This window comes from Lonchura striata, chromosome 39, assembly GCF_046129695.1.
Source record: "Lonchura striata isolate bLonStr1 chromosome 39, bLonStr1.mat, whole genome shotgun sequence".
In the NCBI taxonomy this organism is placed as follows: domain Eukaryota; kingdom Metazoa; phylum Chordata; class Aves; order Passeriformes; family Estrildidae; genus Lonchura; species Lonchura striata.
Window position 1 is genome coordinate 863,103 of NC_134641.1, and position 26,491 is coordinate 889,593.

Consider the following 26,491-nt stretch of genomic DNA (forward strand, 5'->3'; position numbering starts at 1 on the left):
GAAATAATCCAAAAATTTGGGTAAAAATGACAAAAATTTGGGTAAAAATGGTAAATAGAGAAAATAAAGGGGCGTGGCTTGTGGATTGGGGGCGTGGCTTAATTGGGGCGTGGCCGGGTGTAAAATGGGAGAAATTTGGGGGAAAACCAAAAATAATTGGGAAAAAACCATGGAATTTGGGTTAAAATAAGAAAAAAATTGGGTAAAAATGACCAAAATTTGGGTAAAAAAAGGAAAATATGGAGGATAAAGGGGCGTGGCTTGTGACTTGGGGGCGTGGCTTAAGTGGGCGTGGCTTAAGGCGTGGCCGGGTGGGAAATGGGAGAAATTTTGGGGTAAAAATGGAAAAAATTGGGAAAAAAATGAAAAAAGGGGAAAAATAAAAAAAAAATGGGGGGAAATTGTAAAAATGGAGGAGAAAGGGGCGTGGCTTGTGGATTGGGGGCGTGTCTTAAGTGGGTGTGGCCGGGTGGGAAATGGGAGAAATTTGGGGGGGAAATGGAAAAAATTGGGAAAAAAATGAAAAAAAAAATGGATAAAACCAAAAAAATTTGGGGAAAAATGGTAAAAATGGAGGAGAAAGGGGCGTGGCTTAAGTGGGTGTGGGTGTGGCCGTGGGGGCGTGGCCGGGTGGGGAATGGGGAAATTTGGGGGAAAACAAAAAAAAATTGGTGAAATAATCAAAAAATTTGGGTAAAAATGACGAAAATTTGGGTAAAAATGGCAAAAATTTGGGTAAAAAAAGGAAAATATGGAGGAGAAAGGGGCGTGGCTTGTGGATTGGGGGCGTGGCTTAAGTGGGGCGTGGCCGGGTGGGGAATGGGGAAATTTGGGGGAAAACCAAGAAAATTTGGGGAAAAATGATGGAATTTGGGTTAAAATATGAAAAATTTGGGTAAAAATGACCAAAATTTGGGTAAAAAAAGGAAAAAATGGAGGAGAAAGGGGCGTGGCTTAAGTGGGTGTGGCCGTGGGGGCGTGGCCAGGCGGGAAATGGGAGAAATTTGGGGGAAAAAGGAGAAAATTTGGGAATTTTGGGAATTTCAGGCATCCGGCCCGAGACGCACTCGCCGGGGCTCTTCTCGTGGTTCCCGATCTTCTTCCCCATCAAGGTGAGGCCAAAACGGGGCAAAAAAACCCAAATTTGGGCAAAATTCTGGGAAAATTTGGGAATTTTGGGAAAAAATTGGGAATTTCTGGTGAAATTCCTGAGAAAAAAATCAAAATTTTGGGGGAAATTCTGGTAAAAAGCGGGAATTTTGGGGGAAGTTGTAATGAAAAAATTTAAATTTTGGGCAAAATTCCAACCAAAAAAAACGGGAATTTTGGGGTCAAAATTGGGGAATTTGGAGAAAAATTAGGAATTTTGGGAAAAAAGCGGACAATAATGGGGAATTTTTAAAATTGGAAATTTTGGGGGAAAATGTTTTAAAAATGAAAATTTCGGGTAAAATTTAAAAATAATTTGGTGGAAATTGATAAAAATTTGGAATATTGGGGGAAATTTTAATGAAATTTGGGAATTTTTGGCAAAATTTTGACAAAATTTTGGAATTTCACGGAAAATTAAAAAAAATTTGGAGTAAAATCTTAAAAAATTTGGGGAATTTTGGGCAAAATTTGGGAATTTTGGGGGAAAGGTGAAAAATCCTGAAGATTTCACGGTGGCCATTTTGGGAAATGGCGGCCATTTTGTGGGCGTGGCCAACAGTAGGGAGCGGCCATCTTGGATTTGGGCAGCCATCTTGGTGGGTGTGAGCCAAAAGCAAGGAGTGGCCATCTTGGATTTAGGCAGCCATATTTGATTTGGGCGGCCATCTTGATGGGTGTGGCCAACAGTAGGGAGCGGCCATCTTGGATTTGGGCAGCCATCTTGGTGGGTGTGGCCAACAGTAGGGAGCGGCCATCTTGGATTTGGGCAGCCATCTTGGTGGGTGTGAGCCAAAAGCAAGGAGTGGCCATCTTGGATTTAGGCGGCCATATTTGATTTGGGCAGCCATCTTGATGGGTGTGGCCAGCAGTAGGGAGCGGCCATCTTGGATTTGGGCAGCCATCTTGATGGGTGTGGCCAAAAGCCAGGAGTGGCCATCTTGTATTTGGGCAGCCATCTTGATGGGTGTGGCCAACAGTAGGGAGCGGCCATCTTGGATTTGGGCGGCCATCTTGATGGGTGTGGCCAACAGTAGGGAGCGGCCATCTTGGATTTGGGCAGCCATCTTGATGGGTGTGGCCAACAGTAGGGAGCGGCCATCTTGGATTTGGGCAGCCATCTTGATGGGCGCGGCCAACAGTAGGGAGCGGCCATCTTGGATTTGGGCGGTCATCTTGGTGGGTACGGCCAAAAGCAAGAAGCAGCCATCTTGGATTTGGGCGGCCACCTTGGTGGGCGTGGCCACTCCAAATCCAACAGGCGGCCATCTTGGTGGGCGTGGCCACTCCAAATCCACCTGGCAGCCATCTTGGTGAGCGTGTTCACTGTAAATTACCCCGGCGGCCATCTTGGATTTGTGCGACCATCTTGCTGGGCGTGTTCACTGTAAATGATCCCAGCAGCCATCTTGGTGGGCGTGTCCACTCCAAATGTACCTGGTGGCCATCTTGGATTTGGGCGGCCATCTTGGTGGGCGTGTTCACTGTAAATTACCTTGGCGGCCATCTTGGTGGGCGTGTCCACTCCAAATGTACCTGGCGGCCATCTTGGATTTGGGCGGCCATCTTGGTGGGCGTGTTCACTGTAAATTACCTTGGCGGCCATCTTGGTGGGCGTGTCCACTCCAAATGTACCTGGCGGCCATCTTGGATTTGGGCGGCCATCTTGGTGGGCGTGTTCACTGTAAATTACCCCGGCGGCCATCTTGGATTTGGGCGGCCATCTTGGTGGGCGTGTTCACTGTAAATTACCCCGGCGGCCATCTTGGATTTGGGCGGCCATCTTGGTGGGCGTGTTCACTGTAAATTACCCCGACGGCCATCTTGGTGGGCGTGTCCACTCCAAATGTACCTGGCGGCCATCTTGGATTTGTACGGCCATCTTGGTGGGCATGTCCACTCCAAATGTACCTGGCGGCCATCTTGGATTTGTGCGGCCATCTTGGTGGGCGTGTCCACTCCAAATTACCCCGACGGCCATCTTGGATTTGTGCAGCCATCTTGGTGAGCGTGTTCACTGTAAATGATCCCAGCAGCCATCTTGGTGGGCGTGTCCACTCCAAATTACCCCGGCGGCCATCTTGGGATTTGTGCAGCCATCTTGGTGGGCGTGGCCACTGTAAATGGCCCCGGCGGCCATCTTGGTGGGTGTGTCCACTCCAAATGTACCTGGTGGCCATCTTGGATTTGGGCGGCCATCTTGGTGGGCATGTCCACTCCAAATTACCCCGGCGGCCATCTTGCTGGGCGTGTTCACTGTAAATTACCTTGGCGGCCATCTTGGTGGGCGTGTCCACTCCAAATGTACCTGGTGGCCATCTTGGATTTGGGCGGCCATCTTGGTGGGCGTGTTCACTGTAAATGATCCCAGCAGCCATCTTGGTGGGCGTGTCCACTCCTAATGATCCCAGCGGCCATCTTGGTGGGCGTGTCCACTCCTAATGATCCCAGCGGCCATCTTGGTGGGCGTGTCCACTCCAAATGACCCCGGCGGCCATTTTGGAGCGCTGACCCCGCCCGTTTTCTTGCCCCCCGCAGCAGCCGGTGCCGGTGCGGGCGGGGCAGGAGGTGTCGGCGGCGTTCTGGCGCGTGGCCACGCCCAGCAAGGTCTGGTACGAGTGGGCGGTGACGGCGCCGGCCTGCTCGGCCCTGCACAACCCCACGGGCCGCTCCTACACCATCGGCCTCTGACGGACGGACGGACGGACGCACGGATGGGAAAGAAACGCCGCGGACGCCGAGCGGCTCCTTCCTCTGGGGGGGAAATAAAAAAATTTGGGGGAAAAATAAAAATTTTGAGCGAAAAATGGGGGAAAAAATGGGGTTTTTTGGGAAAAAATGGGATATTGGGGGGGAAAAATGGGGATTTTGGGGATATACTGGAATTGTAGGGGTTTTGAAGGCAAAAAATAGGAATTTTGTGGTGAAAATAAGGGTTTGGGTGGGAAAAATAAAAATTTTGGCAGGGAAAATAGGGATTTTGCGGAGAAAATGGGGGTTTTGGTGGGAAAATGGGGATTTTGGGGGAAAAAGTGAGGAATTTTGGGGAAAATGGGGATTTTGGAAGAAGAATCAGAGTTTTGGGAGTGAAAATCAGAATTTTGGGGGGGAAAATGGGCATTTTGGAGGGGGAAAATTAGGATTTGGGGGGAAAATCCAAAAGTTTTTGGGGTTTTAGAGGGAAAAATGAGGATTTTGGAAAGAAAAATGGGAATTTTAGGGATGAAATCCTGGAATTTTAGGGGTTTTGGAGGGAGAAAATTGAAATTTTGTGGAGAAAATGGGGAATTTGGGGGGAAAATGGAGATTTTGGGGGAAAAAAACTGAAAGTTTTAAGGGTTTTATAGGGAAAAATGAGATTTTTGGGGAAAAAATGGGGATTTGCAGGGAAGAATGGTAATTTTGGGGGAAAAAATAGGGATTTTGGGGGAAAAAATAGGGATTTTGGGGGGAAAATGGGGATTTTGAGGGGGGAAATGGGGATTTTTAAGAAAAAATTGGGATATTCAGAAAAAAATAAAACTTTTGGTTGGAAATGGGGATTTTTAGGGATTTAAGAAGGAAAAATGTGAATTATTGGGGGGAAATGGGGATTTGAGGGAAAAATGGGTATTTTGGGGAAAAATTGAGATTTTTAGGGGTTTTAGAGGGAAAAAATGTGAATTTTTGGCGGGGGAAAATGGGGATTTTGGGGGAAAAATGGGGGGTTTTGGAAAAAAAATGGAAATTTTGGGAATAAAAATGGAGAAAAATGGGGATTTTGGGGGAGGAAAAGTGAGATATTTTTTTTGGAGGAAAATGGGGAATTTTTTGTAGGAAAATTTGGGATTTCCGTGGTTTTGGAGGGAAAATTTGGGAATTTTGGGGGCGAAAATAAATTTTGAGGAGGAAAATGGGGATTTTGGGGGAAAATGGGAAATTTGGGAGGAAAATGGGGATTTTGGGGAAGAACTGTGGATTTTGGGGAGGAAAAATGGGAATTTTGATAGGAAGAATGGGGATTTTGGGGAGGAAAAGGGGGAATTTTGAGGAAATATCCAGGAATTTTTCAGAGAAAATGAGAATTATGGGGGAAAATCAGGAATATTGAGTGAAAAATAGGAATTTTTTTTGGGAAAATGGGAATTTCGGGGGATTTTTGTAGAATTTTTGAAGAGAAAGCTGGGAATTTGGGGTTTTGGGCAGAAAAAAAATTGGAATTTTTGGGGGAAATTTCAAGGAGAAATACGGAAATTAGGGATTTTGGGGGGAGAAATGGAAATTTGGGGAGGAATGGGAAATTTTTTGGTGAAAAAATGAGGAATTAAAGGGAAAGGGAGAATTTTGGGGAATTTATGGGGGGAAAAGTGGAATTTTGGGATGAAAACGTGGAATTTTGGGGAGAAAAACATGAAATTTTGGGGGGAATAATTGGAGTTTTGGGTAAAAAATATAAATTTTTTGGGGGAAAAGTGGAATTGTGAAGGGAAAAGGGAATTTTGGGGAAAAATAAAAGTTTTGGGGTGAAAAGTGGGGCTTGGGTGTAAAAAAGTGGAATTTTGGGGGAATTTTTGGGCAGAAAAATGGAATTTTGGAAAAAATTGCTGAAAATATGAGGGGGGGAATGAAATTTTTGGGGAAAAGTGGAAATTTTGGGGGAAACGTTGGGATTTTGGGGGGAAAATTCAGAATTTCGGGGGAAAAGGGAGGAATTTTGAGGGGGGAGAAAATGGAAATTGGGGGGAATTTATGAGGTGAAATTTGGGTGAAAAAAAGAAAAATTTGGGGCAAAACCTCGGGAATTTGAGGCCAAATGGGGAAAAAAGGGAAGAAAATGCAGAGAATGGGTAAAAATTGGGTGGAATTGAGGGAAATTGGGGAAATTTGGGTGGAATTGAGGGAAATTGGGGAAATTCGGGTGGAATTGAGGGAAATTAGAGAAATTTGGGTGAAAATTGAGGAAAATTGGTGAAATTTGGGTGGAAATGAATAAAAATGGTGGAATTTGGGTGGAATTGAGGAAAATTGGAGAAATCTGTGTGGAAATGAGGGAAATTGGGGAAATTTGGGTGGAATTGAGGAAAATTTGAGAAATTTGTGTGGAAATGAGGGAAATTGTTGAAATTTGGGTGGAATTGGGGGAAAAATCGGTGAAATTCGGGTGGAATTGAGAAAATTGGTGAAATTTGGGTGGAATTGAAGAATATTGATTAAATTTGGGTGAAATTTGGATGAAATTTGGGTGAAATTGAGGAAGATTTGCGAAATTTGGCTGGAATTGAGGAAAATTGGTGAAATTTGGCTGGAATTGCAGAAATTTGGGTCCAATTTGGGCCAATTAGAAGGAATTTGGTTCAAAATGGAGGCTTTTGGAACAAAAACCTCCAAAATCTCCCCAAAAAAAGCAGCAGCTTTGTATCAACAGCAGAAAAGCGGGGATACATTGGGGGAAATTGAGACAATTTTGGTTAAAAGCAGAATCTGGGGTAATTTGGGGGTATTTTTATATATTTTTTACCCCCCCCCCCCTAAAAGCTGCTCGGTTTAAACCGTCTCAAATCGCTCCCCCGCGCCCCGCAGCGCTGCCCTCGCCCCCCACGGGGGGTTTCAATGCCGATTCTTGGAGATTTCCCCCAAATTTTCCATTTTTTGGCTTTTTTTGCCCGTTTTTCCCCCCGCGCTACTCGAGCGCAGGCTCGGCGGGCCGCGCTAGGCCGCGTCGCCATGGCGACAGCGCCGCGGGGAAAAGGGGGGGGGCGGGACCCGCCGCTCCTCTTCTCCGCCAATCACCGCGCGCGTCTCATCCGCCAATCCGCCGCGCCGGCACTTGGAGGCCCGGCGGCCCAATCAGCGCCGCCGCGCTTTGACGGGCAGCGCCGGCGGCCAATTGGAAGGCAGCGAGGCGGGGTTTGCGCCAATGGGAGCGCGCGGAGGGCGGGGCGGGCGGCGCGGCTGAAGGAGGAGCGTGTGTGTGAGGGGGGGGGGGGAAGGTTCTGGAGGCCGCCGCCATCTTTGCCGCCGCGTCCGGGGCCGCCGCCGCCGCCGCCGCCGCCGCTTCGGGGCTCAGGGGGGGGCCGGTGAGGGCGGCAGCGCTGTCGCGACATGGCGCCGGGAGCTCCCGCCGAGCCGTGACGTCACGGCCGGGCCGGCGGGGGCCGCGGGGAGGGGGAGGGGAGGCGGCGGAGGGGGGGAACGGGCGGGGGGGGGGCGGGAAGCGGAGCCGGAGGGCGGCGCCGCCAGGGGGCGCTGAGGGGGGGCGTGGCTTGGGGAGGGGGCGTGGCTTGCGCGCCGTTGTGGCCAATGGGAGGGGGCGTGGCTTGGGGAGGGGCATGGCTTGGGCGCCGTTGTGGCCAATGGGAGGGGGCGTGGCTTTGGGCGGAGGGGGCGTGGCTTGCGCGCCGTTGTGGCCAATGGTAGGGGGCGTGGCTTGGGGAGGGGGCGTGGCTTGCGCGCCGTTGTGGCCAATGGGAGGGGGCGTGGCTTTGGGCGGAGGGGGCGTGGCTTGCGCGCCGTTGTGGCCAATGGGAGGGGGCGTGGCTTGCGGAGGGGGCGTGGCTTGCGCGCCGTTGTCGCCTATGGGAGGGGGCGTGGCTTGCGCGCCGTTGTGGCCAATGGGAAGGGGCGTGGCTTGGGGAGGGGGCGTGGCTTGCGCGCCGTTGTTCTCTATGGGAGGGGGCGTGGCCTTCCCCACGGGCGGGCTTTCCCCGGGCGCGCCGTGACGTCACCGCTGCCCCGATGACGTCACCGCTTGCCTTCTCCATGACGTCACCGCAGGAAAAACCCAAATTCCGGCGGTTTCCCCCCAAAATCCCCCCCGGGATGGAATCCGGGGCATCCAAAGCGCTGCCGGACCCGGTGAGTTCCCAAATCCCCCCAGTTTTCCCGGGAATTTTTATTTTTTCGGCGTTTTTTTTTTTTGGTGGGAATTCCCGGCCGCCGAAATTCCCAAAATTCCCAAAATTCCGCAGGCGGACGCGATGACGTCGGACGACTTCGACATCGTCATCGAGGCCATGCTGGAGGCGCCCTACAAGAAGGAGGAGGTGACAAAATTCCCGGAATTCCCAAAAAAAAAAAATCCCGGAATTTTTTTTTTCCCGATTTTCCCCCTTTTATTTCCATTTCTTTTTCCCCCAAATTTCCTCATTTTTCCTCCCGTTTTGCCCCAAATCCCCAATTTCAGAACCAAATATTCCCAAATTTCCCCATTTTTATCCAAATCTCCCCAAAATCTCCCATTTTTTCCATGATTTTTTCCAAATTTTCCTGATTTTCCCCTTGGCTGTCCCAAAAAATTTTTTTCATTTTTTCCCCCAATTCCTCCAATTTTCCTTATTTTGACCCCAAATTTCTGAATTTTGGAGGAAACCTTTCCCAATTTTCTCAAAATTTCCCCCAAATTTCCCAAATTCTCCTCAAATTTCCCCAAATTTTCCCCAAACTTTTTCATTTTCTTCCCGATTTCCCTGATTTTTGCCTCAGTTTTTCCAAATTCCCAATTTCAGAACCAAACTTCCCAATTTTTCCCAAATTTTCCTGAATTTCTCCCAAATTTCCCCATTTTTCCCATTTTTACCCTGATTTTTTCCACATTTTCCTGATTTTTCCCTTCAGTTTTCCCCATTTTTATCCCAAATTTCTCCCAAATTCCCAATTTTTCCAATTTTCCCCTTTTTTCCTCAATTTTTCCCAATTTCCCCCCAATTTTTTCCCATTCTCTCCCATTTTTTTCTGCATTTTTCCCAATTTTTCCAAAATTTTCCCCAAATTCCCCTAAAATTTCTCTTGTCCCCAAATTTTCCCCCAATTTCCCCATTTTTCCCCAAATATCTCCCAAATTCCTGCTTTTCCCCCATTTTTTCCCATTTTCCCCAAATTTTTCCCAAGTTTTGCCGATTTTTTCCTTTTTTACCCCAATTTTTACTCCAAATTTCTCTTAAATATCCAATTTTTCCCATTTTTTTCAATTTCTCCAATTTTTTCCCTTTTTTTTCCATTTTTACCCAAATTTTTCCCCATTTTTTTCCAAATTCCCTCAAAATTCCCTTTTTCCCCAATTTTCCCCAATTTTCCTCCAATTTTCCCCAATTTCCTCCCAAATTTCCAAGTTTTTCCCAATTTTTTCCCTATTTTCTCATTTTTTTCTCAGTTTTTCTCCAATTTCTCCCCAAATTCTCCCGGAATTTCCCCAAAATTGATTTTTTTCTCAATTCCCTCATTTTTTTTCCTAATTTTCCCTCAATTTTCCTTATTTTTTCCCAATTTTCCCCATTTCTGTGCCATTTTTCCTGAATTTTTTCCCATTTTTGCCCCATTTTTTCTCCATTTTCCCCCCAAATTTTCCCCAATTTTCCCCCAAATTCCCAATTTTTCCCCGTTTTTCCCATTTCTGACGTTTTTATCCCCAATTTTCCAGGCCCAGCCCGGCCCCTCCAAGGCCCAACCGGAGCCGCCCCCGGCCCAGGTGGGAAATTCCCAAAATTTGGGGAATTTTCGGGAATTTTTGGGAATTTCGGGAGGTTTTTGGGTTTTATTGGGAATTTTTGGGGAAAATTTGGGGAATTTTGGGAATTTTTGGGAATTATTTAGGGTTTTATTGGAAATTTTTGGGGGGAATCTTTGAAAGTTTTTTGGGTTTTATTGGGAATTTTGGGAATTTTTGGGGTTGTATTGGGAATTTTTGAGGAAAATTTTGGGAATTTTGGGGAAATTTGGAAATTTTTCAGCGTGTTTTTGGTTTTATTGGGAATTTTTGGGGGGAATTTTGGGGATTTGGGGAATTTTTGGGAATTATTTGGGGTTTTATTGGGAATTTTGGGGGAAAATTTTTTGGGTTTTGGGAATTTTTGGGGGGAATTTTGGGGATTTTGGAGATTTTGGGAATTTTTTGGGAATTCTTTCAGTTTTATTGGGATTTTTTGGGGGGAATTTTGGGTAATTTCAAGGGATTTTGGGGATTTTGAGGAATTTTTTGGGTTTTATTGGGAATTTCGGGGATTTTTGGGAATTTTTGGGATTTTTTTTCAGTTTTATTGGGATTTTTGGGGGGAATTTTGGGGATTTTTTGGGTTTTATTGGGAATTTTTGGGGAATTTCGGGAATTTAGGGGATTTTGGGAATTTTTGGGATTTTTTTTCAGTTTTATTGGGATTTTTGGGGGGAAATTTTGGGGATTTTTTGGATTTTTTGGGTTTTATTGGGAATTTTTGGGGGAATTTTGGGAAATTTTGGGAATTTTGGGGAATTTTTTGGGTTTTATTGGGAATTTGGGATTTTTGGGGGAATTTTTTTGACATTTGGGAATTTTTTTGGGGAATTTTGGGAATTCTGCTATGTTTTTGGGAAATTTTTGGTGGAATTTTTGGAATTTTGGGAACTTTTCTGGGGTAATTTTTGGAATTTTGGGGGGAATTTTTTGGGGAAATTTGGGGTGGAATTTAGGGAATTTTTGGGGGAATTTTGGGGGGAAATTTGGGGGGAATTTTGGGATTTCTGGGTTTTTTTAAGGAAAATTTCTGGGTTTTTTTTGGGAATTTTGGGGGGATTTTTTTGGGGGGAATTTTAGGGGGAATTTTGGACAATTTTGGCGTGAAATTTGGGGAATTTTGGGGTGGAATTTTGGGAATTTTTGGGAATTTCTCCCCCGCAGCCGCCCCAGGAGGAGCCAAAGGAGGCCAAAAAGGAGAGCGGGAGCAGGTAGGGAAAAAATTCCCAAATTTTGGGGAAATTTGGGAATTTTGGGAAGAAATTTAGGAATTTGGGGAGAAAAATTGGGAATTTTGGGGGGAGATGTGGGAATTTTGGGAGAAAAATCAGAATTTTGGGGGGAAATTTGGGAATTTGGGGGGGAAAATCTGGAATTTTGGGAGGGAAATTTTGGAATTCTGAGCGAAAATTGGGAATTTTGGGGAGATTTGGGAATTCGGAGGAAATCCCAGAGTTTTGGGAGGAAATTTTGGGGAATTTTTGTGAATTTTGGGGAAAATTTGGGATTTTGGGGGAAATTTGTGGGGAAAATTCGGATATTTGGCCGGAAATTTGGGGATTTTGGTGAAAAAAATTGGAATTTTGGGGGGAAATTTTGGGGATTTTGGTGAAAATTTGGAATTCTGAGGGAAATTTGGTGATTTTGAGGGAAAATTTGGGAATTTTTGGGGAAATTTGGGAATTTTGGAGGATCCAGCTGGAATTTGGGGCATTTTCAGGAATTTTCAGGGATTTTTTTTTTTTTTTCCTGGATTTTTGTGGAATTTTTTTTCTTCTGGAATTTTTAATTCTTTTTCTGGGATTTTTCCCAAATTCTTCCCAATTTTCCCCAAATTTTCTGGTTGTTTTAATTTTTGGGGGGGAGTTTTTTGCTCTAGAATTTTTAAGGAATTTTTCCCGGATTTTTTTCCCGTTTTTTTTCCAATTTTTTGTGGATTTTTCCCCCAATTTCACAATTTTTTGGGGATTTTCCTCTTTTTTTTTTTTTGGGATTTTTTTCTTCAATTTTTAATGAATTTTTTTTCTTAATTTTTCCAGATTTTTTGCTGGATTTTCCCCCAATTTTTCCTGGGTTTATTTTCATTTTTTCCCATTTTTCATTTGGTTTTTCCAATTTTTTTTTTCCTTTTCCCATTTTTCCATTTTTTTCCCTAGATTTCTCTTTTTTTTCCAGTAATTTTCCAACATTTCCAATAATTTTCCCTTTTTTTTCCTGGATTTTTTCCAAATATTCTAGATTTTCCCCAATTTTTTTATTTTCCCAAATGTCTTTTTTTTTCCCCAAAAAATTTTTTCTGGATTTTTTCCAGAATTTTCCTGGATTTTTCCTGGAATTTATTTTTTAGATTTTCCCTTTTTTTCTGTTTTATTTCAATTGTTTTATTTTATTTTATTTTTTATTTAATTTCATTTAGTTTCGTTTCATTTTTCTTTCATTTTATTTTGTTTTATTTTATTGTATTCTATTGTGTTTTTTATTGTTTTATTTTACTTTATTGTATTTTATTTTGTTTTTATTTTATTTTATTTCATTTTAATTCATTTAAATTTTTACTTCATTTTTTATTTAATTTCATTTTATTTCATTTTTTTATTTTATTTTATTTTATTTTTATTTTTTAAAGTTTTATTTAATTTTATATTTTATTTTTATTTTTATTTTATTTCTTTATATTTCAGTTTAATTTTTTAAAAATTTAATTTAATTTAATTTAATTTAATTTAATCTTATTTTATTTTATTTTATTTTATTTTATTTTATTTTATTTTAATTTCTTGGAACTATTCCCATTTTTTCCTGGATTTTCCCCAATTTTCCCATATTTTTTTTTATTAATTTTTATTTTAAATTTTCTCCATTTTTATTTCTCAATTCTCCATTTTTTTCCTGAATTTCCCCCAAATATTCCCATTATTTTTGGGAATTTTCCTGGATTTTTGGGAAATTTCCCTTTTTTTTCTTCTTTTTTCCTGATTTTTCCTGGATTTTTTTGGAATTTTCCTCAACTTTTCGATATTTTTCCCATTTTTCCCCTTTTTCCTGGGGATTTTTGGGAATTTTCGGGGGTTTTTCCCAAAATTTCCCTTTTTTTCCCCAATTCCAGCAGCCGCAAGAAGCGGAGCCGGAGCCGGAGCCGGGAGCACAGACACAGGTGGGAAAAAAATGGGAATTTTGGGGGAAAAACGGGGAATTTTGGGAAAAATGGGGATTTTGGGGGAAAAATGGGAAATTTTGGGGTTAAAAATGGGAAATTTGGGGAAAAAAGGGAAATTTTGGGGTTAAAAATGGGAAATTTGGGGGAAAAAATGGAAATTTAGGGGGAAATTTGGGAAATTTTGGGGTAAAAAATGGGAATTTTTGGGGGAAAAAAAAGGAATTTTGGGAAAAATGGGGATTTTGGGGTAAAAAAAAAAGGGAATTTTGGGGGGAAAAAATGGGAATTTTGGAAGGGAAAAATGGGAAATTTGGGGTAAAAAACGGGAATTTTCAAGAAAAAATGGGAATTTTTTGGGGGGGGAAATGGGGATTTTGGGGAAAAAAGGGAACTTTTGGGAAAAAAGGGAATTTTGGGGTAAAATTGGGAGTTTTGGGGGTAAAATGGGGATTTTGGAGGGAAAATAGGGAATTTTGGGGGGGGAAATTGGAATTTTGGGGGGAAAATTGGGAATTTTTGGGAAAAAGAGGAATTTTGGGGTAAAATTAGGAGTTTTGGGGAATTTTGGGATTTTTGGTTGGGAATTTTGGGGTTTTTGATGTGGAATTTGGCGCATTGGTCGGAATTTGGGATATTTTGATGCCGAATTTGGGGATTATTTTGATTTTTTGGGCTGGAATTTTGGGGTTTTTGGCGGGAATTTTGGAAAATTTTTTTCCGGATTTTGGGAATTATCAAATTATGGGATTTTTTGGCTTTTTGATCAGGAATTTTGGGAACTTTTTGGGGATTTTTGGGATTTTTGGTCCAGAATTTGGCGCGTTTGTTGAAATTCGGGATATTTTGATGCCGAATTTTGGGATTTTTTTTGATTTTTTGGGCGGGAATTTTGGGGGTTTTGAGGGGGATTTTTGGGATTTTCGGTCAGGAATTTTGGGAACTTTTTGGGGAATATGGGATATTTTGATGCAGAATTTTTGATTTTTTGGGCGGGAATTTTGGGGTTTTTGGCGGGGAATTTTTGGTTTTCTTTTTTTTTTTCCCGGAATTTGGGAATTGTGGGATTTTTGGTGGGGAATTCGGGGAATTTGTTGGGATTTTTGGGATTTTTTGGGCTGGAATTTGGCGCATTGGTCGGAATTTGGGATATTTTGATGCCGAATTTGGGGATTTTTTTGATTTTTTGGGCTGGAATTTTGGGGTTTTTGGCGGGAATTTTTGATTTTTTTGGCGGGAATTTTGGGCTTTTTGGCGGGAATTTTGGGGTTTTTTGGCGGGAATTTTTGATTTTTTTGGCGGGAATTTTCGACTTTTTGGGCGGAATTTTTGATTTTTTTGGCGGGAATTTTGGGCTTTTTGGCGGGAATTTTGGGGTTTTTGGGCTGGAATTTTGGGTTTTTTTGGCGAGAATTTTTGATTTTTTGGTGGGAATTTTTGATTTTTTGGCAGGAATTTTGGGGTTTTTGGCGGGAATTTTTGGCTTTTTGGCGGGAATTTTTGATTTTTTGGCGGGAATTTTTGATTTTTTTTTTGGCGGGAATTTTTGATTTTTTGGCGGGAATTTTGGGGTTTTTGGCGGGAATTTTGATTTTTTTGGCGGGAATTTTGGGGTTTTTGGCGGGAATTTTTGATTTTTTTGGCGGGAATTTTTGATTTTTTGGCGGGAATTTTGGGCTTTTTGGCGGGAATTTCGGAATTTTTGGCGGGAATTTTGGGCTTTTTGGCGGGAATTTCGGAATTTTTTTTTTTTTTCCCGGATTTTGGGAATTGTGGGATGATTTTTGGGAGCAGCCGCAGCCGGGACCGGGAGCGGGAGCGGCGCCGCCGCAGCCGGAGCCGGGAGCGCCGGAGCCGCCACCGGAGCCGGAGCCGGGAACGCCGGAGGAGCCGGAGCCGGGAGCGCCGCAGCCGCGAGGACAGGGCCAGGTGGGAGCATTCCCGGAAAAAACATGGAAAAACACGGGAAAACACGGGAAAAACACGGGGGAATCATGGGGGAATCATGGGGAAAAGCATGGGGAAATCATGGGAAAAATCACGGGGAAATTCTGGGAAAATCACGGGGAAATCACAGGAAAATCATGGGGGAATCACGGGAAAAATTCTGGGAAAATCACGGGAAAATCATGGGAAAATCACAGGAAAAACACAAGAAAAACACAGGAAAATCCTGAGAAAAACACGGGGAAATCTCGGGAAAATCACGGGAAAATCCCGGGGAAAACACGGGGAAATCACGGGAAAATTCCGGGAAAATCACAGGAAAATTCTAGGAAAATCACGGGAAAATTACGGGAAAATCATGGGAAAAAATCACAGGAAAAACATGGGAAAATCACAGAAAAGTTCTGGGAAAATTCCGGGAAAATCACAGAAAAATTCTGGGAAAAACACGGGAAAATCCTGGGAAAAACACAGGGAAAAACATGGGGAAATCATGGGAAAATCCCAGGAAAAACATGGGGTTGAACACGGGAAAATCCCGGGAAAAAACACGGGAAAATCACAGAAAAATTCCGGGAAAATCATGGGAAAAACACGAGGAAATTCTGGGAAAATCCCCAAAAAAATCACAGAAAAATTCTGGGAAAATCCCGGGAAAATCACAAGAAAAATTCTGGGAAAATCCTGGGAAAATTCTGGGAAAATCCCAAAAAAAATCACAGAAAAATTCTGGGAAAATCCCCAAAAAATCACAGAAAAATTTTGGGAAAATCCCGGGAAATTCCAAAAAATCCGGGAATTCCTCCCGAAACTTCCCCCAAATCCCAAATCCCGACCCAAAACCCCCAAAATTGGGAATTCCGGCCCAAAGTCGGGGAATTTTTGGGAATTTTTGGGAATTTTTGGGAATTTTTGGGAATTTTTGGGAATGTTTTCCCGATTTTTGTTGCAGGCGCCGCTTCGGGCACAGCAAGAGCCCCTTGTACCGGGAGAAGAGCCCGGGGCGGTGAGAACGGGGCGAAAAAGGAGGATTTTGGGCAAAACGGGGAAAATGGGGGTTTGGGGGGGAAAAATGGGGATTTTGGGGGGAAAATGGGGATTTTGGGAATAAAAGTGGGGATTTTGGGGAGAAAAATGGGGGGGAAATGAAGAAAAATGGGGATTTTGGGGAAAAAAATGGGGATTTTTGGGAAAAATGGGGATTTTGGGAAAAAAAAGGGGATTTTGGGGGGAAAATGGGGATTTTGGGGAAAAAAATGGGGATTTTGGAGGAAAATGGGGATTTTGGAGGAAAATGGGGATTTTGGGGGGAAAAATGGAGATTTTGGGGGAAAAATGGGGATTTTGGAGGAAAATGGGGATTTTGGAGGAAAATTGGGATTTTTGGAGGAAAATGGGGATTTTGGGAAAAAAATGGGGATTTTGGGGGGAAAATGGGGATTTTGGGGAAAAAAATGGGATTTTTGGGGGAAAAAATGGGGATTTTGGGGGGAAAATGGGGATTTTGGGGGAAAAATGGGGATTTTGGGAATAAAATGGGGATTTTGGGAAAAAAATGGGGTTTTTGGGGGAAAAATGGGGATTTTTGGGAATAAAAGTGGGGATTTTGGGAAAAAAATGGGGATTTTTGGGGGGAAAACTGAGATTTGGGTCAATTTGGGACCATTTTGGGGCGATTTTGACTGGGATTTTTGGGAATTCCATTGGGAATTTTGGGAATTTTTGGGAATGTTTCAGATCAATTTTGGGGTTGATTTTGGGTCACTTCTGGGTCAATTTTGGGGCGATTTTGGTCGTTTTTGGGGCGATTTTGACGGGGATTTTTGGGAATTCCGTGGGGAATTTGGGGAATTTTGGGAATTTTGAGGAATTCCGGCCTCACTTTGGGGCTGTTTCAGATCAATTTTGGGTTAATTTTGGGTTAATTTTGGGGCTATTTTGGTCGTTTTTGGGGCGATTTTGACGGGGATTTTTGGGAATTCCGTGGGGAATTTTTGGGAATTTTGGGGAATTTTGGGAATTCCAGCCTCAGCTGTGTTGAGAATATTTGGGTCGATTTTGGGTTAATTTTGGGGCAATTTTGGTCGTTTTTGGGGCTATTTTGGTCGTTTTTGGGGCGATTTTGACGGGGATTTTTGGGAATTCCGTGGGGAATTTTTGGGAATTTTGGGAATTTTGGGAATTCTGCCCCCAGGGAGCCGCTGGGCTCGCTGAGCCCCGAGGAGCGGGACGCCCGCACGGTTTTCTGCATGCAGCTCGCCGCCCGCATCCGCCCCCGCGACCTGGAGGATTTCTTCTCGGCCGTCGGAAAGGTGGCGGAAAATGCCGGAAAAATCCGGGAAAAATCCGGGAAAAATTTGGGAAAATTTGGGAAAAATTCTGGAAAAAATCGGAAAAAAATCCAGAAAAAAATTGGGGAAAATTCTGGAAAAAAAACGGAAAAAATTGGGAAAAATTCTGGAAAAAATCCGGGAAAAAAATCCAGAAAAAATCGGGAAACATTCCGGAAAAAATCCGGAAAAAATTGAGAAAAATTCTGGAAAAAATCCGGGGAAAAATCCAGAAAAAATTGGGAAAAATTCTGGAAAAAATCTGGAAAAAATTGGGGAAAATTCTGGAAAAAATCCGGAAAAAAAAATCCGGGAAAATTCTGGGAAAAATCCGGGGAAAAATCCAGAAAAAATTGGGAAAAATTCTGGAAAAAAAATCCGGAAAAAAAATTGGGAAAAATTCTGGAAAAAAATCCGGAAAAAAAAAAATTCCAGAAAAAATTGGGAAAAATTCTGGAAAAAATCCGGAAAAAATTGAGAAAAATTCTGGAAAAAATCCGGGAAAAAATCCAGAAAAAATTGGGAAAAAATCTGGAAAAAATCTGGAAAAAATTGGGAAAAAATTCTGGAAAAAATCCGGGAAAAAATCCAGAAGAAATTGGGAAAAATTCTGGGAAAAATCCGGAAAAAATTGGGGAAAATTCTGGGAAAAAAACCGGAAAAAAAAATCCAGAAAAAATCGGGAAACATTCCGGGAAAAATCCGGAAAAAATTGAGAAAAATTCTGGAAAAAATCCGGGGGAAAATCCAGAAAAAATTGGGAAAAATTCTGGAAAAAATCCGGAAAAAATTGGGAAAAATTCTGGAAAAAATCCGGAAAAAAAACCGGGAAAATTATGGGAAAAATCCGGGAAAAAAAATCCAGAAAAAAATTGGGAAAAAAATTCTGGAAAAAAACCGGAAAAAAATGGGAAAAAATTCTGGAAAAAATCCGGAAAAAAAATCCAGAAAAAATTGGGAAAAATTCTGGAAAAAATCCGGAAAAAATCCGGGGGGGGGGGGGGGGGGGGGGAAATATGGGAAAAAATCCGGGGAAAATTGGGGAAAATGTGGGGAAAATTCTGAAAAAATTCTGGAAAAAAAATTGGGAAAAATTCGGGGAAAGTTCTGGAAACGTTCCAGAAAAAAAATGGGGGAAATTCCGGAAAAATAGGAGGGAAATTCCAGAAAAATTCCAGGGGGGGAAAAATGGGGAAAATTCTGGAAAATTTTGGGGGAAATTCTGGGAAAAATTGGGAAAAAAATCTGGGAAAATTTGGGAAAAATTCCGGAAAATTTTGGGGAAAATTCTGGAAAAATTTTGGAAAAATTCTGGAAAAAAGAATCCATGAAAAAATCCATTAAAAATCCCAAAAAATTACCAAAAAATCAGTAAAAATTCCATAATAAAATCTCTCAAAAATCCATTAAAAATCACCGAAAAATCCATTAAAAATAAAAAAAAATTCCCAAAAATTCACCCAAAAATCCCTAAAAAATCCCCAAAATTCACCAAAAGATCCACAAAAAATCCATAAAAATCACCAAAAAATCCATAAAAATCCAGTTAAAAATCCAAAATAAATCCGTAAAAAATCACCAAAAAATCCATTAAAAATCCATTAAAAATCCCAAAAATTCACCAAAAAATCCATAAAAAAATCACCAAAAAATCCATTAAAAATCCCAAAAAAATCCCAAAAATTCACTCAAAAATCCCAAAAAAATCCCAAAAATTCACCCAAAAATCCATAAAAAATCAACAAAAAAAATTCCATAAAAATCCCAAAAATTCACAAAAAAAGTCCCTAAAAAATCCCCAAAATTCACCAAAAGATCCACAAAAAACCCATAAAAATCACCAAAAAATCCATAAAAATCCAGTTAAAAATCCAAAATAAATCCGTAAAAAATCACCAAAAAATCCATTAAAAATCACCAAAAAATCCATTAAAAATCACCAAAAAAATCCATTAAAAATCCCAAAAATTCACCAAAAAATCACAAAAAAATCCCCAAAATTCACCAAACAATCCCTAAAAAATCCGTAAAAATCATCACAAAATCCATAAAAATCCAGTTAAAAATCCAAAATAAATCCGTAAAAAATCAACAAAAAATCCATTAAAAATCCCAAAAAAATCCCAAAAATTCACCCAAAAATCCGTAAAAAATCCAAAAAATTCACCCAAAAATCCATAAAAAATCACCCAAAAATACATAAAAGTCCAGTTAAAAATCCAAAATAAATCCGTAAAAAATCAACAAAAAATCCATTAAAAATCCCAAAAAAATCCCAAAAATTCACCAAAAAATCCCTAAAAAATCCCAAAAATTCACCAAACAATCCCTAAAAAATCCATAAAAATCACAAAAAAATCCCAAAAATTCACCAAAAAATCACAAAAAAATCCCCAAAATTCACCAAAAAATCCCTAAAAAATCCCAAAAATTCACCCAAAAATCCCTTAAAAACCCCCAAAAAATCCATAAAAATTCAGTTAAAAATCCCAATAAAATCCCCTACAACCCCCCCATTTTCCCCCCATTTTCCCCCCTTTTTCCCCCCTTTTTCCCCCCTTTTTTCCATTTTTTTCCCCCCTTTTTCCCACCTTTTTTTCCCACTTTTCCCTCTCCAGGTGCGCGACGTCCACATCATCTCGGACCGGAACCAAAAATCCCCAAAAAATCAGTAAAAAATCCCTAAAAAATCCCAGGAATTCGCCAAAAAAATCACCAAAAGATCCATAAAAAAATCCATAAAAATTCAGTTAAAAATCCAAACTAAATCCGTAAAAAATCACCAAAAAAAAAACCCACCAAAAAATCCGTAAAAAATCAACAAAAAAATCCATTAAAAATCACAAAAAATCCCAAGAATTCACCAAAAAATCCCTAAAAAAATCCCAAAAATTCACCAAAAATCCATAAAAATTCAGTTAAAAATCCAAACTAAATCCGTAAAAAATCACCAAAAAATCCATTAAAAATCACCAAAAAATCCCCAAAATTCACTCAAAAATCCCTAAAAAATCCCAAAAATTCACCAAAAAATCCCTACAAAATCACCCAAAAATCCATAAAAATTCAGTTAAAAATCCAAACTAAATCCGTAAAAAATCACCAAAAAATCCGTAAAAAATCACCAAAAAATCCATTAAAAATCACCAAAAAATCCCAAAAATCCACCAAAAAATCCCTAAAAAATCCCAAAAATTCACCCAAAAATCACAAAAAAATCCCAAAAACTCACCCAAAAAATCCATTAAAAAATCACCAAAAAATCCATTAAAAATCCCAAAAAAATCCCAAAAATTCACCCAAAAATCCCTAAAAAATCCCAAAAATTCACCAAAAAATCCGTAAAAAATCACCAAAAAATCCATTAAAAATCACCAAAAAATCCCAAAAATCCACCAAAAAAATCCCTAAAAAATCCCAAAATTCACCAAAAAATCACAAAAAAATCCCAAAAACTCACCCAAAAAATCCATTAAAAATCCCAAAAAAATCCATTAAAAATCCCAAAAAAATCCCAAAAATTAACCAAAAAATCCCAAAAAAATCCCAAAAATTCACCAAAAAATCCATAAAAAATCAACAAAAAATCCATTAAAAATCCCAAAAAAATCACCAAAAATCCCTAAAAAATCCCTTAAAAACCCCCAAAAAATCCATAAAAATTCAGTTAAAAATCCCAATAAAATCCCATACAACTCCCCCTTTTTCCCATTTTTTTCCCCCCTTTTTCCCATTTTTTTCCCCCCCTTTTTTCCCCCTTTTCCCCCCCTTTTCCCGGCCTATTTTCCCATTTTTTTCCCCCCTTTTCCCCCCCTTTTTTCCCCCTTTTCCCGGCCTATTTTCCCATTTTTTTCCCCCCTTTTCCCCCCCTTTTTTTCTCACTTTTCCCCCTCCAGGTGCGCGACGTCCGCATCATCTCGGACCGGAACTCGCGGCGCTCCAAGGGCATCGCCTACGTGGAATTCTGCGAGATCCAATCGGTGCCCTTGGCCATCGGCCTCACGGGGCAGCGCCTGCTCGGCGTGCCCATCATCGTCCAGGCCTCCCAGGTGAGACCCCGCAATTTTGGGGCGAATTCCGGCAATTTTGGGCAATTTTTCGGAATTTTTTGGGTGATTTTTAACGAATTTTTGGCGGGTTTTGGCGGGTTTTATGTATCTTCCAGGACCTTTCCAATTGGTTTTTCATTGCTTTTAAAGACTTTTATGGTTGTTGATGGAATTTGGGGAATTTTAGGAATTTTTTGGGAATTTTGGGAATTTTTGGGAATTTTTTTGGAATTTTTTGGGTGATTTTTAAGGAATTTTTGGCGATTTTTTTGGCGATTTTTGGTGGTTTTTATGTATCTTCCAGGACCTTTCCAATTGGTTTCTTAATTGTTTTTTAAAGATTTTGAGGGGTTGTTGTTGGAATTTGGGGAATTTTAGGAATTTTTTGGGATTTTGGGAATTTTTAGGAATTTTTTTGCGTGATTTTTAAGGAATTTTTGGCAATTTTTTTGGCGGTTTTTATGTATCTTCCAGGACCTTTCCAATTGATTTTTTTTAATTGTTTCTAAAGACTTTTAGGGGTTGTTTTGGAAATTTGGGGAATTTTAGGAATTTTTGGGCTGAATTTTGGGTCAATTTTCTCCATTTTGGGTCAATTTTCTCCATTTTAGGTCAACTTTTGCCATTTTGGGTCGATTATCTCCACTTTTGGGTCAATTTTCTCCATTTTTGGGTCCATTTTCTCCATTTTTGGGCAGATTTTTCCCATTTTCGGGTGGGGTTTTCTCCACCCGTGCCACCTGGGCCAAATTTGGGTCAATTTTCTCCATTTTTGGGTCAATTTTCTCCATTTTGGGTCAAGTTTTGCCATTTTGGGTCCATGTTCTCCACTTTTGGGTCCATTTTCTCCATTTTTGGGTCAATTTTCTCCATTTTTGGGTCAATTTTCTCCATTTTTGGGTCGATTTTTTCCATTTTCGGGTGGGGTTTTCGCTCCCCTGTGCCACCTGTGCCACCTGAGCCAAATTTTGGGTCAATTTTCTCCATTTTTGGGTCAACTTTTGCCATTTTGGGTCAATTTTCTCAGTTTGGGGTTGATTTTTAATATTTTTGGGTCAATTTTCTCCATTTTTGGGTCGATTTTTCCCATTTTCGGGTGGGGTTTTCTCCACCTGTGCCACCTGGGCCAAATTTGGGTCAATTTTCTCCATTTTGGGTCAATTTTCTCCATTTTGGGTCAACTTTTGCCATTTTGGGTCCATGTTCTCCACTTTTGGGTCCATTCTCTCCATTTTTGGGTCAATTTTCTCCATTTTTGGGCAGATTTTTCACATTTTCAGGTGGGGTTTTCTCCACCTGTGCCACCTGGGCCAAATTTGGGACAATTTTCTCCATTTTTGGGTCAATTCTCTCCATTTTGGGTCAACTTTTGCCATTTTGGGTCGATTTTTTCCATTTTCGGGTCAATTTTCTCCATTTTGGGGTCAATTTTCTCCATTTTTGGGTCAATTTTCTCCATTTTTGGTCGATTTTTTCCATTTTCGGGTGGGGTTTTCGCTCCCCTGTGCCACCAGTGCCACCTGGGCTAAATTTTGGGTCAATTTTCTCTATTTTGGGTCAACTTTTGCCATTTTGGGTCCATGTTCTCCATTTTTGGGTCAATTTTGGCCATTTTTTGGTCGATTTTGGCCATTTTTGGGCGAGGTTTTCTCCCCTGTGCCACCAGTGCCACCTGGGCCAAATTTGGGTCAATTTTCTCCATTTTTGGGTCAATTCTCTCCATTTTGGGTCAATTCTCTCCATTTTTGGGTCTATTTCGGCCGTTCCTGGGTGGATTTTGTTGGGGTTTTTTGCATTTTGGGTCAATTTTTCCCCATTTTCGGGCGGATTTGGGTGGTTTTTCTCCCCCCTGTTCCACCAGTGCCACCTGAGCCAAATTTGGGTCAATTTTCTCCATTTTGGGTCAACTTTTGCCATTTTGGGTCCATGTTCTCCACTTTTGGGTCCATTTTCTCCATTTTTGGGTCGATTTTTCCCATTTTCGGGTGGGGTTTTCTCCCCCCTGTACCACCAGTGCCACCTGAGCCAAATTTTGGGTCAATTCTCTCCACTTTTGGGTCAATTCTCTCCATTTTTGGGTCCATTTCGGCCGTTCCTGGGCGGATTTCGTTGGGGTTTTTTGCGTTTTGGGTCAAATTTTCCCCATTTTCGGGCGGCTTCGGGTGGTTTTTGTGCCCACTCGTGCCCACCCGTGCCACCTGAGCCAAATTTGGGTCAATTTTCTCCATTTTGGGTCAACTTTTGCCATTTTGGGTCCATGTTCTCCATTTTTGGGTCAATTTTGGCCATTTTTTGGTCGATTTTGGCCATTTTTGGGCGAGGTTTTCTCCCCTGTGCCACCAGTGCCACCTGAGCCAAATTTTGGGTCAATTTAACCCAATTTTGGGTCAATTTAACCCAATTTTGGGTCAATTCCCTCCATTTCGGCCGTTCCTGGGCGGATTTTGTTGGGGTTTTTTGCATTTTGGGTGGAATTTTCCCCATTTTCGGGCGGGTTCGGGTGGTTTTTTCTCCCCCCTGTGCCACCAGTGCCACCTGGGCTGAATTTTGGGTCAATTTTCTCCATTTTGGGTCAATTTTCTCCATTTTGGGTCAACTTTTACCATTTTGGGTCGATTATCTGCACTTTTGGGTCCATTTTCTCCATTTTTGGGTCAATTTTCTCCATTTTGGGTCAATTTTCTCCATTTTAGGTCAACTTTTGCCATTTTGGGTCCATGTTCTCCACTTTTGGGTCAATTTTCTCCATTTTGGGTCCATTCTCTCCATTTTTGGGTCAATTCTCTCCATTTTTGGGTCTATTTTGGCCATTCCTGGGTGGATTTCGTTGGGGTTTTTTGCATTTTGGGTGGAATTTTCCCCATTTTTGGGCGGATTTGGGCGGTTTTTTCTCCCCCCTCTGCCACCAGTGCCACCTGAGCCAAATTTGGGTCAATTTTCTCCATTTTTGGGTCAATTCTCTCCATTTTTGGGTCAATTGTCTCCATTTTTGGGTCTATTTCGGCCGTTCCTGGGCGGATTTCGTTGGGGTTTTTTGCGTTTTGGGTGGATTTTTCCCCATTTTCGGGCGGATTTGGGCGGTTTTTTCTCCCCCCTGTGCCACCAGTGCCACCTGGGCCAAATTTTGGGTCAATTTAACCCACTTTTGGGTCAATTCCCTCCATTTCGGCCGTTCCTGGGCGGATTTCGTTGGGGTTTTTTGCATTTTGGGTGGAATTTTCCCCATTTTCGGGCGGATTTGGGTGGTTTTTCTCCCCCCTGTGCCACCAGTGCCACCTGGGCCAAATTTGGGTCAATTTTCTCCATTTTGGGTCAACTTTTGCCATTTTAGGTGGATTTCCTCCATTTTTGGGTCCATTTTCTCCATTTTTTGGTCGATTTTTTCCATTTTCGGGTGGGGTTTTCTCCCCCCTGTGCCACCTGTGCCACCTGAGCCAAATTTGGGTCAATTTTCTCCATTTTTGGGTCAACTTTTGCCATTTTGGGTCAATTTTCTCAGTTTGGGGTTGATTTTTTCCATTTTTGGGTCAATTTTCTCCATTTTTGGGCAGATTTTTCCCATTTTCAGGTGGGGTTTTCTCCCCTGTACCACCAGTGCCACCTGGGCCAAATTTGGGTCAATTTTCTCCATTTTTGGGTCAATTTTCTCCATTTTGGGTCAACTTTTGCCATTTTGGGTCCATTTTCTCCACTTTTGGGTCCATTTTCTCCATTTTTGGGTCAATTTTCTCCATTTTTGGGCAGATTTTTCCCATTTTCGGGCGGTTTTTTCTCTCCCCTGTGCCACCAGTGCCACCTGAGCCGAATTTGGGTCAATTTTCTCCATTTTGGGTCAATTTTCTCCATTTTGGGTCAATTTTCTCCATTTTTGGGTCAATTTTCTCCATTTTTGGGTCAATTCTCTCCATTTTTGGTCGATTTTTTCCATTTTCGGGTGGGGTTTTCGCTCCCCTGTGCCACCAGTGCCACCTGGGCTAAATTTTGGGTCAATTTTCTCCATTTTAGGTCAACTTTTGCCATTTTGGGTCCATGTTCTCCATTTTTGGGTCAATTTTCTCCATTTTTGGGTCAATTTTCTCCATTTTTGGTCGATTTTTTCCATTTTCGGGTGGGGTTTTCGCTCCCCTGTGCCACTAGTGCCACCTGGGCTAAATTTTGGGTCAATTTTCTCCATTTTGGGTCAACTTTTGCCATTTTGGGTCCATGTTCTCCACTTTTGGGTCCATTTTCTCCATTTTTGGGACAATTTTCTCCATTTTGGGTCAACTTTTGCCATTTTGGGTCGATTTCCTCCATTTTTGGGTCCATTTTCTCCATTTTGGGTCAACTTTTGCCATTTTGGGTCCATGTTCTCCATTTTTGGGTCCATTTTCTCCATTTTTGGGCAGATTTTTCCCATTTTCGGGTGGGGTTTTCTCTCCCCTGTGCCACCAGTGCCAAATTTGGGTCAATTCTCTCCATTTTTGGGTCTGTTCTCTCCATTTTTGGGTCTATTTCGGCCATTCCTGGGCGGATTTCGTTGGGGTTTTTTGCGTTTTGGGTGGAATTTTCCCCATTTTCGGGTGGATTTGGGCGGTTTTTGTGCCCACCCGTGCCCACCCGTGTCCCCCCCAGGCCGAGAAGAACCGGCTGGCGGCCATGGCGGCGCCCCTGCAGAAGGGCTCGGGCGGCCCCTTGCGCCTCTACGTCGGCTCCCTGCACTGCAACATCACCAAGGAGATGCTGCGCGGCATCTTCGAGCCCTTCGGCAAGGTGGGGGCACAGCTGGCAACATCTGGCAGGGCTGGGCAACAGCTGGGCGAGGCCGGGAGGGGAAGGGCAAAAAAAACCGCGTGAAAATCGGGCGAAAAATGGGGATTTTAGGGCAAAAAATGGGGATTTTGGAATAAAATGGGGATTTTGGGGTGAAAAATGGGGATTTTGGGGTTTGAGCGCAGCTGGCAACATCTGGAAGGGCTGGGCAACAGCTGGGCGAGGCCGGGAGGGGAGGGGCAAAAAAAACCGCGTCAAAATCGGGCGAAAAATGGGGATTTTAGGGCAAAAAATGGGGATTTGGGGTGAAAATGGGGATTTTGGGGTGAAAAATGGGGATTTTGGGGGTTTGGGCACAGCTGGCAACATCTGGCAGGGCTGGGCAACAGCTGGGCGAGGCCGGGAGGGGAGGGGCAAAAAAAACCGCGTGAAAATCGGGCGAAAAATGGGGATTTTAGGGCAAAAAATGGGGATTTGGGGTGAAAAATGGGGATTTTGGAATAAAATGGGGATTTTTGGGGTGAAAAATGGGGATTTTGGGGTGAAAAATGGGGATTTTGGGGTTTGGGCACAGCTGGCACAGGTGGGAACAGCTGGGCGAGGCCGGGAGGGGATGGGCAAAAAAAACCGCGTGAAAATCGGGCGA

At 42.2% G+C, this 26,491-nt stretch overlaps 2 protein-coding genes across 3 annotated transcripts in view; both read left to right on the plus strand.

The window, feature by feature from the left end:
• PRMT5 (protein arginine methyltransferase 5) overlaps window positions 1–3,956 on the plus strand; it is a 37,866-nt gene extending 33,910 nt beyond the window's left edge. Inside the window, exons 16-17 of the mRNA XM_077789921.1 lie at window positions 1,048–1,112; window positions 3,688–3,956. Coding sequence (XP_077646047.1) covers window positions 1,048–1,112; window positions 3,688–3,840 — 218 coding nt within the window. The 3' untranslated portion in view covers window positions 3,841–3,956. The remainder of the gene's footprint in view (window positions 1–1,047; window positions 1,113–3,687) is intronic.
• Window positions 3,957–7,122: 3,166 nt separating this feature from the next.
• RBM23 (RNA binding motif protein 23) overlaps window positions 7,123–26,491 on the plus strand; it is a 29,952-nt gene continuing 10,583 nt past the window's right edge. For both annotated transcript variants that reach the window (XM_077789923.1, XM_077789924.1), the window contains exons 1-11: window positions 7,123–7,205; window positions 7,903–7,983; window positions 8,097–8,171; window positions 9,545–9,592; window positions 10,778–10,824; window positions 12,720–12,767; window positions 14,562–14,696; window positions 15,667–15,720; window positions 16,909–17,026; window positions 20,941–21,093; window positions 25,708–25,845. In XM_077789923.1, coding sequence (XP_077646049.1) covers window positions 7,948–7,983; window positions 8,097–8,171; window positions 9,545–9,592; window positions 10,778–10,824; window positions 12,720–12,767; window positions 14,562–14,696; window positions 15,667–15,720; window positions 16,909–17,026; window positions 20,941–21,093; window positions 25,708–25,845 — 852 coding nt within the window. In that variant the 5' untranslated portion in view covers window positions 7,123–7,205; window positions 7,903–7,947. The remainder of the gene's footprint in view (window positions 7,206–7,902; window positions 7,984–8,096; window positions 8,172–9,544; window positions 9,593–10,777; window positions 10,825–12,719; window positions 12,768–14,561; window positions 14,697–15,666; window positions 15,721–16,908; window positions 17,027–20,940; window positions 21,094–25,707; window positions 25,846–26,491) is intronic.